Source organism: Octopus bimaculoides, chromosome 2 (assembly GCF_046866305.1).
Source record: "Octopus bimaculoides isolate indiv1 chromosome 2, ASM4686630v1, whole genome shotgun sequence".
Lineage (NCBI taxonomy): Eukaryota > Metazoa > Mollusca > Cephalopoda > Octopoda > Octopodidae > Octopus > Octopus bimaculoides.
In genome coordinates, this window is record NC_142929.1 from 128,308,994 (window position 1) to 128,319,931 (window position 10,938).

Consider the following 10,938-nt stretch of genomic DNA (forward strand, 5'->3'; position numbering starts at 1 on the left):
TATGTGGGGATACCATTCTTCACACCTCCTTAAACTTTCGCAGATAAGAATCACCCATACATAACTTAAATAACTCATGACAAACATGCACGGTTTCTACAAACTTCAAAAACATCCTTCAATGGAAACCTTATAATTTAATCTACATCGACAACGCTAATAAATAATCACTGTAGTTATCAAAGAAATAGTTCGCACAAACACACGTTCAGCACAATAGAACTTAAAACTTTCCGTAGGTATTGTCTTAGCGACTTCACACATTAAACATTGTCAAAATTACATTCTGAATATTGGGTTACATATCCAGGGTCATAAAATAGTTCATTTCAAATATGTACAATGGTGCACTTAGATATTTAGGACAGTGTTAGACTATCAAGCTGATTGACAAATACTCATTTGTCAGTATACTACAACTCTTAGATAACAAACTTGCAGTCTTCTTTGACTTTTTACTGGTACTGCAACAGTTTCTGCCTTTCTGCCCAGATTATTGCATATCACCTTCAATGAAACCGACCCAAAACTCACCTCTTTCACTCTATCGTCGCCCTTACTGAGTCTTACTCTTCACTAACAATTTATATATTCATCCACCATTCCACAACATCAATGTCTAGAATTTTCTTCATTCCAATATTTATTCTGTTGACATTGAACATCAGATATTCAAACTCATCAACCACATTGGTCTTGTCAATCTGAGGATGACGAATCTGAAAAGATGGAGTTAAGTGCCCCTGTTCCTCGGACTAACCACAAATTAAAAGACAGGATCTTATAATACATAAAACAAGAGTCATGTATATCATACGCCAGGCGACTCTTAATTGAATATCAATTAAAGCACGTTTTCCTTTTTTGCCAATATTAAAAACACTCACCTGAACACAGTACGAAGATAAACGGTGTCGGGACACCTATTGGCCCGCTGATATTAATTTTTTTCGATGAAGAGATGACATCAATCCGGAATTGATAGAGGGAATTCTCAGTCAAACCTGTGACGTTTACAGTATATTTAGAGTTGTTTTCGTTTTGAAGTACATCTTTTATGTTTACCCAGTTTACATCAGATTTGCTGCGCATTTTCAACCTTATAAAAACAAAGCAAAACATTACTGTAACAATGAAGACAACATGCTAAATAGTAAAATAATGCTCAAACGAGCAATTTGGTAATAAGGGAAGACCAAGGGGCGGTGTCACTCTTCAGTCTCCCTCTTAATGGATATATCAAGTTAAGGTTCATTTAAAAAATAAGATATGAGAATAAGATATGGTTTGTAACCTGATAATGTTTATTCAATTAAAAATGGAAATAGATCAGGAAAATAATGCATGACCATTTTAAAGAGAAAAAAAGACAGAATAACTATGAAACAAAAGATATTTAAATCGTGGTCATGGGTTATTTGTGCGTATGAAATGCCTGATGCATCATTCATTTAATGTATTTACAGACGATAAAAAATGTTGTACGTACGAATAAAACGATACGGTTGTAGAGCCCAGGTCCGAATCATAATTCCAGGCATTCCATGAAACCGAAACTGTGTGACAGTCCAAAACCTTAGCAGTGGGAGGATTGACAAGAGTTGACAACTCTATAAGGGAATGAAAGTGATCAAGTAACTTTATAATTGTTTAAAACGTTTCAAAGTAAAAAAAAACAAAAACTTCTTCACTGAAGTATGAAACGTTTTTAGTCGTAACATCACAGTCGTAGAAGTACAAAAACTTATAACATGAGTTTATTCATTGCTACTGAGACAACGCACAGCCTACAGCAATGATTACATAGCAGAATGTCTCGAATTTGAAGGAGAACGTTATTGGATCGACCACATTGCATAACTGATACTTGTCATCCTGGAAGAATAAAAGGTATTGTCTGCCCCTCTTCAAAACGTAATTATACGCTCTAAGTCCGCTATCATCTATAATAAGATGAACTACTGAGGTAGCCTCTACGTAGCCGATCGACCGGCTAAAATAACTGCTAAATCTCTTTCATACCATTTCCTTTCATCTTAGAAAGAAAGGCTGCATTAGATGGTGTAATCATTGGCAACTGTATATGAAAATATACGAGACGGTCACGGGTATTTGTAATCAGGAGCGAGCAACAAGTTTTGAAATATATAGACAAATCAAAAGAATTGATACTTTCATCATTGATCTCTCGAACAATTATTTGAATAACAGCTACGAACATGACTAACTTAGAAACAAATAAGATTCTTTCAATATCTTTAGCCTTTTCTAATAGATGTTAGAAAAAATAGTTGTAGCATAAACACCAAATTTACAGCAAATATACGACTGTTATCGTTAGGCTTAACTCGTCGTAAGGTAAATACCACCATGACCGCTAGCCAAACTACAGTGGAGAAGGCTAGCCACGGGATTTGGTTAAAAAGAGACGATGAGCGATGGCTAGAGAAATATTGAGCTTATTTAATAACCAATTGATCTACTAAGCGGGGCCTCATATCAGTGAGGGGGGGGGGTCCGGTGCGCATTGAGGCCGTCGAAAGGTAGACCCCGAAACGGCGCGCATTCTCTCCTGATGACCCCATACACTTGCTGGCTTCCGGTATGTGGAGTTCTTGACTGGTAGCACTTGCATGTGCAAGTTGTTTGCAAGACATCATCATAGATATGCCAGCAGTATACTCCTAAAATGACGCTATTATAAAACACTTTATATTCAAGTATGTACTATCTGTGAAGGCGCGTGGCCTAGTGATTATGATACTGCACTCACAATCGGCATTTCGATTCCCAGGCAATGTGTTGCGTTCTTGAGCAAAAAATATCGCGTTGCATCACTCAATTCAATATTAAATGTGATGGGCTGGCGTCCCTGTCAGCGGGGAGATGTTGTGATTTCGGTCAGATATTCATCTTAAAAACCGGGTAACAGGTCTATGAGGTCTAGGCCTCGAGACAGACTTTATTTCATATAATAAGAGAATGTGAAATGTTTTATAAAAGTATCGTAGTGAGTGATATGTAGTTATTGACTTACGTGTCTGACAGCCTCTACCATACCAATTTCGATGACATCGACCCGAACGACAGTAACCATTTACAGGATCACAGAAATCGTTTTCTGGGCAGTGACATAAGAATAAACAGCTTTGACCAAATCTACCCGGGGAACACACTAAGAATGTAAATAAATAAATAAAAGGAATCAAGATATAGAAACAGCATTTGTTTAATGATCTGATGGCAAAAACAATGTCTAATTTTAGCAAGAAAGAATGCGTGAGTAATAAACAAGATTTGAATGACTGAGTTAATCTTAGCTAATGACTTTTGTGAAATATATAGATTAGTAATTAAGGCCGATAATGTCCTGCATATTGATATTTATTAATTTTTGTATCCTCCTCCTCCTCCTCCTCCTCATCATCATCATCATCATTGTTGTTGTTGTTATTGTTTTCCAGATGTGGTTCTTGGACCAAATATGATTATCTGGTCGCATCCCAGGGTATTATACCGTTTACATGAGAAATGCATTACTTTCTGTCGAGCGGTTTTGTATCGATTCACAACGTACAACACAAAACCAGTCTCAATACAATAGAGTGTATTAAAAAAAAAAGTGCTCTTCAATTAGCTTCCTTAATTATTTCTTCGCATACAATGTTGTTTAATATGTATAAATTGATCAATACCCACATCCGGCATGTATTCTAATTATAAGATATATCTTATTCTTATCTTGAATTTATCCTTTTTAATAAAGCATTCGGTCTTTTCCAAACACTTTCGGTGATAAATGTTTGAGAACAGATCATGAACATTATGGAACATTCCCACAATCCATTACTTTGCTGTATCGAATTGTCAACTGTTATCGGAACTCAAATCATTACCTCTTCAATGAAGCCTATACAGGAGTGTTTTGTTGTCGTCATTCATATACTCTTTTACTTGTTTCAATCATTTGACTGTGGCCATGCTGGAGCACCGCCTTTAGTCGAGCAAATCGACCCCAGGACTAATTCTTTGTAAGCCTAGTACTTATTCTATCGGTCTCTTTTGCCGAGCCGCTATGTTACGGGGACGTAAACACACCAGCATCGATTGTCGAGCGATGTTGGGGGGACAAACACAGACACAGACACAGACACACACACACACATATATATATATATATATATATATATATATATATATATATATACACACATACATATATATATGTATACATATATACGACATACATACATACATACATACATACATATATATATATATATATATATATATATATATATATATATATATATATATATATATGCTGTGTTCGACCGTGTGACGCGTTATAAAAGGAGCCCTGTTTTTCCATTCGTCACCATTTCTCCTTTTGGGTTCGCACGGTCGTTCTTACAAACTGGTGATCCCGACGTGATTCGTCCATACAGCCCCACGTGATCCTGTTCACACAGTTTCACTTAAAAATGGTGACTAAATGCCAGTATAGACCAACCGTTCTTTCAGTCTTTTTCACTACAATTTTTTTTTTATTTCGTCTGTTTGTCTTCGACAAACCGACTGGTGCAAGGCTAGTGTAGTGAACACTTCTATCGCCATTATATACAAACAAACCATCTTCCTCACTGTTATAAATATAATCAAGTTCGGGCGTAGCACAGAGCAGCCTACTGTATCCATCACGTGACTGATTATTAATTGAAGCGGCAACTGCCTCGTACCGTTCCCGCCAGAACGCAAATCGACCAACCACAGCCCCTAATAAGGTCACGTGATAGTGTTTTTCTAATGCTTTCCTGGAGCCCCTATTTTCTTATAAATAGCCTAAATTATCCCCGCCAATTCGTCGCGCCTCAGATCTCCTTTGAGATCTGGCGTTGACCACACACGCATAACACAGCAGCAACCAGTTTCCAGCGACGACATCAACACCATCGTACAACTACGAACTACAAGCATCGCCCCCGACGTCGCCAGCAGCAACACGACTCTGCGTACTACCAGCATCGCCGCCAGCGTCAACACGACACTACGACTACCAGCGTCCCCAACAGCGTCAACATGACTCTACACGTACACACGATACCTACAGCTAACCAAACTACCGCGGCACTTCTCTTCGATTCTGTTTGTGTGATTTCTTCACCACGATAAATAACAGCCAAGAACCCAGCCTGCGAAGGACATCACAACTAGTGATCGTTCTGCCCCACACGCCTTAGCTTCTTATATACAGACACTTACCACTGTGTACTCTAAGAACTGGCATCTTAAATCCTCATACGTGTTACTGACTCTTTTCTATCCGCTGTATCTCTTACATACACATACATGTATTACTCGCACACACACTTTTGTTTACATGACGGCCTGTCTTTTATTGTGTTTCATTATGTCGCATTCACTCACGGACAATTTTTCAAGAAGTTAGCGCTTCGTATTTTGTTACCGGTACATTATTATACATGCTCCCAAGACATTCCTCAAATGGCCAAGTCCACCTCGCTATGGTAAGTGCTGCAAAGGAGTAATTCCTTGCTGAATGTAGCAGCGGCACTGTTAAAATTGACGAGTGGTTTTGCTAGCAGCTTCTAGCGTTGAGGTCGCCTTCTTCTACGAATTAATAGTAACCACTCCAGTACCTGATATCAGACCCAAATCCTCAAATTGTCTCATGGCTGTCATGGTCCTAGTAACAGGCTTCTTGTATAGGCTTCACTCTATGTTAAACTCATCACCAAGGGCCCATCATCAAGTGGATTGCTTTATTTAGGGTTTCAATGAAGCAACTTTATATATTCTCTTTGTAGGTTTCAATAAAATAAGTTATGGAATTTTAGATTGAATTGTTGAATTTGATCTAGAATTTCAAGTGACATAATAGGCATATGAATGGCTGTGTTGTAAGTAGCTTGCTTACCAACCACATGATTCCGGGTTCAGTCCCACTGCGTGGCACCTTGGGCAAGTGTCTTCTACTATAGCCTCGGGCCGACCAAAGCCTTGTGAGTGGATTTGGTAGACGGAAACTGAAAGAAGCCTATGGTATATATGTATATATATATATGTGTATGTGTTTGTGTGTCTGTGTTTGTACCCCCAACATCGCTTGACAACCGATGCTGGTGTGTTTACGTCTCTGTAACTTAGCGGTTCGGCAAGAGAGACCGATAGAATAAGTACTAGGCTTCCAAAGAATAAATCCTGGGGTCGGTTTGCTCGACTAAAGGCGGTGCTCCAGCATGGCCACAGTCAAAAGACTGAAACAAGTAAAAGAGTAAAAGAAAGAGTATCAATCAATGTACACTTAAGAGATTACCTGCAGTTGTAATAATATAATGGCTTTCTAATAAATAAAAGGACAAAATATTAATAAATAACTTACCTGTCTGGCAATCTGGTGCATTCCTGAAGCCTTGTCTACAAAGGGAATCACTGCAACCAGTGGCATCACAGACTTTATCACCGTTGAAACAGTGGCACGTTAGCTGACACTTATCTCCAAACTTTCCTTCGGGACACGTGTTTGCTGGAGGGGAGACATGAGCAAAACATTACATTTCAATGTTAAATGTCGTCCGGGATGGAAAAAAACTGAACACGGGATTTTGTTAACTATCGTAACAAAAATAATGAGGCATTAGACATATGATACGTATGCAATAATGGTGCCCTAGTAAGTTCATAACTATACCATAATGCATTCCACGCATATTTCTGTCTCTATTGGCACCTTGCATTTCTTCACCACGGGTTTCAGACTCTCATTCCCATCTCGACTTCTTCTTCGCCCCACCATACACTGCCTCTGCCAGCCTTTTTTCACATTTTCTCTGCCGCTGTTACACCTGCAGCTTGGATTCTAACTTCGATGCCGAGTAAATGCATCAGTATGCCTAATTTGCGGTGGATGCTTTCCTCTTCTGAGTCAATGCAATTCCATGACGCACTCTTGCCACGTATGCACAAACACACACACACACACACACACGCACGCATGCACGCGCACACACACAAGCGCACGCACACAGACACACACACTCACATTATATACCAGTCAATTAAAACAGTATAGTCGGATTTCCTTAATTTATTTTATGTTTGTGTGAATGTATATATGTGTGTTTGTGCGTGCGTGCGCGTGTGTGTGTGTGACAATTTCATTTAGGCATAGTAATACTAATAGCCAGTTGCTAGAAGCTCAATACGTTATGCGTATGAGTAACAAAAGAACAGGAATTACGCAATCACTTACGTTATCTTACAACTGTTTCTTCCATGAGAAGTTTGCGCTCCGAATGCTTGAGTAACATCGCTTCATCGGAGTCATTTAAACGAAGTGTGTGTTTATTATGAAAACTATTTAAGTACCAACATCTACATGATATTGTTTATATCTTTATGTGTGTTTGCTTCGAGTTATACTATTCCAAAATGAATTATTGATATTTCACATTCTCTCGTAAGTTTATAAAATTCGTATGACGTTAACTACACACACACACACACACACACACACACACACACACGCACGCACGCACGCACGCACGCACGCACGCACGCACGCACGCACGCACACGCGCACGCACGCAAATACATACTCACGCATGCCCGCGCACACATATAGCATACTGCTCCTTGGAGGTAAGATCAACAGAAATAGTACATCTGGTGAGAGATAAATATAATTTAATAAACACAGTATATATTTTTACGAGCTACTACTAATTTCATGCGATGAAAACAACTCAGAAAGCTTTTTAATTCACCTTATTCTAATTAAATATTCTAAATGACCCGAGACGTTCGTCCTGCCTTGGTTTTGTTTCCCTTTCCTTTTAAAATATATATATATATATATATATATATATATATATATATATATATATATATATATATGTGTGTGTGTGTGTGTGTGTGTGTGTATATATATATATATATATATATATATATATATATATATATATATATATATATATATAAATATATATATATTATTGTGTCTGGTGAGTCATTCTCTTTTAGTGCCTTATTACTTAACACGCTCACCTTGTATACCAGAACCGTATCTTTCTGGTCATATCCAGAGAATTGTATGCGGTGCATGAAGTTCTGTACATTATAATGAACGTGTCCCCACTATGCGAACTCTATGAGACAAAGAAACATGTACAGAACTTCATGCACCGCATGCATTTCTCTGGATATGACCGAGAAAGATAGGGTTGGGGTATAGAGGTGAGCTAGAAAGAAGTTAGATAGCATTATATGTAATGAAACCAGTGGTACCTGCCCTAGATATAGAAGTAAAGATTGGAATGGGATACAAAGAGTTTGTGACTAAGCAAACGGTGAACACGTGGTACAAGACCGACAAATATTAATGAGTGATGTTTGTAGAAGCCACAGCCATAGAGGACTAGCCCGAAGATTTAGAAAAGCCCTGAAGGAGACCAAACTCAACATTAAGATCGTTGAAAGCCAGGGAACTCCACCAGATCACAACAATGTAGGACGTACCCCTTTGAGAATACCATATGCGCCGATGATAACTGCATGGTATGTAAGATTAACCCTGGCATTAACTGTAAGGTGCATAGAGAGTGCTTGTAAAGACAAGAACATGATATACATAGATGAGACATCTAGAAGCATTGCAGAGAGACTAAATGAACATTTGAGACAATATGGCGACAAAAACAGTCCTCCATACTCTACCAACATGGAGGCACACTGGGTTAACTTGACATTCAAGCACCCGAAAGATCCAACATTCAGACAAATACAGGAGTACGTCCGCATAAATGAAACACCCCAGTACTAAATAGGAAATATGCCGGTTGTGTGAGCAACTGGTTGTTTTAATGGCGCGGAAATTCATTAGAGAAGTTTTAATCAATTTTCTCGGTAACTATGTGGGGCTAGAAAAAAATACAAATCGCATTCCAATCTATGCACCCGTCTCCACATGTGTGCCATTTTTCACGCGAATCCATCCAGCCGTTTGGCTGTGAACCTCAAGACAAGAAAGAATACAACGATCACCTATGTCCAATTTATACTATAGATGAGGCCTCATACGCTTATAGTGACAGACATTATATCACTACTACCTTTCTCATTTTCTTTCAGATCTCTTGTACTGTCGGAGGCGTGGTGGATAAGAGGATGAAAACATGCATGTCTATTAGCAACGGATGTGTTGACAACAAATCCAAGCAATGTCTTTACGTTCTATCAGCAGTAGCTATATCAATAGAGTTAATCATGATAGCTATAGCAACAGGCATAATAACAAGGATAAATGAAGTTTTGTTAAATAAAACAGACAAGATACTAAAATAAACAACAACGACGACAACAACAATAACAACACGGTGAACTATCTGAGTCATTAGAGCATCGGATAGAATCTCAGGTGGTGGCATTTGTTCTGAGTCTTTCTATTAATTAATGAATGTATGTATGTATGGATAGATGGATGGATGGATGGATCAGTGGCGGCTCCTGTATAGGCACTGTGGAAATGCAGTACCCCCTATTTCCACTCGATATTATCGGTAACATTCAATATAATGAATCCTTTTTTTTTTAATTCTTTCTTTATACTTGTACATTATATAAAATCCTTAAGCTTAATGTCAGTAGCCATCCCCTAGTTTATGAAAAACATACAAAGAGTGCTTATATAGAACTGTGCGCTTCACATTTCCAGCGACGCGGTGTTTGGCTGTTGTGCGCATGCTCACATGTTCGAGATAGGGAGCTGCTCGTTAGAGAGAGAGAGAGAGAGAGAGAGAGAGAGAGAAGAGAGAGAGAGATAGAGAGAGAGAGCACTGTCGTTCACGCAGTGTTGACCCTGGTGTGCTGGTGAAAGGTAGTGTTTCTTTTTGACTCCGCGTGTGTGTTGCTTAAAAACATGTTTATATTCTTGAATGTGGTAAAGAGGAGAATTAGATTGTTGTCCTGCTTCCAGCTACAGTGTTGCTGCCAGGATTTGAAAAATAGGGCAGATTTTCCCCCACTTATTTTGTGATTTAGTGGGGATTTTTGAAAAACAAGGAGGAATTCGCGGCGGTGTTCAGTGAACAAATTAAGCACACTTACCCGGCAGTAGCTAAAACGCGAACCGATCAAGTTTATGTATAAATTTTCTTTTTATATGTTTGTTTCCTTTTACGCAATATTAACACAACGACTAAAAATTTTCTGAAGCAGCACCCCACTAATTTTACCTACGAGCCGCCACTGGTATGGATGTACAGTAATCCCTCGACTATCGCGGGTGTTACATTCCCAAACCCCACGTGATAGGTGAAAGTCTGTGAAGCACAAACAGTACTGTACTGTGTATTTATTATTATTATTATCATTATTATTATTATTATTATTATTATTATTATTATTATTATTATTATTATTATTATTTATAATTTGTATTATAAATGCAAAACAACGCCACTGGAGAATCGACGTAAGCTTAAATAATAAACATATAGGTGAACCGCGATAGGTAAACCGTGATAGATGAACCGCGAAATGGTGAAGGATTACTGTATGTATGTATGTATGTATGGATGGATGGATGGATGGATGGGCGGACGGACGGACGGACGGACGGTCGGATGGATGGACGCTTTCTTTTTACCTTTTTAATTTAGAGTTAATCTTGGTCAGCCACCGACATGGTAGGAAAGTTGTAAAGGAAAGTTTCTTGTTTATTCGTAATCTTATTTATCTTAAGAAGGTCTTACCCGTCCTTATTGTCTTAGATATCGCGATCAATTGTAGTGTGTGAATTAAGGAGTTGCATTCCCTCCTCAAGAGTTCAAGTTCAGCCATATTTTACTCCAGGCGGGTTGGTATGGAGCTGAAAGTGTATCTTGGATACATGATTTGCAAACTCCTTAACAAGGGTCT

The 10,938-nt window shown here is 38.5% G+C and overlaps 1 protein-coding gene across 1 annotated transcript in view; it reads right to left on the reverse strand.

Moving 5' to 3' along the window:
* LOC106883660 (receptor-type tyrosine-protein phosphatase mu) overlaps positions 1-10,938 on the reverse strand; it is a 51,183-nt gene that overhangs the window by 20,457 nt on the left and 19,788 nt on the right. The window contains exons 2-5 of the mRNA XM_089347672.1: positions 6,404-6,547; positions 3,038-3,175; positions 1,490-1,610; positions 888-1,099 (exon numbers count right to left, since the gene is read on the reverse strand). Of these exons, the coding sequence (XP_089203798.1) occupies positions 888-1,099; positions 1,490-1,610; positions 3,038-3,175; positions 6,404-6,547 (615 nt within the window). The remainder of the gene's footprint in view (positions 1-887; positions 1,100-1,489; positions 1,611-3,037; positions 3,176-6,403; positions 6,548-10,938) is intronic.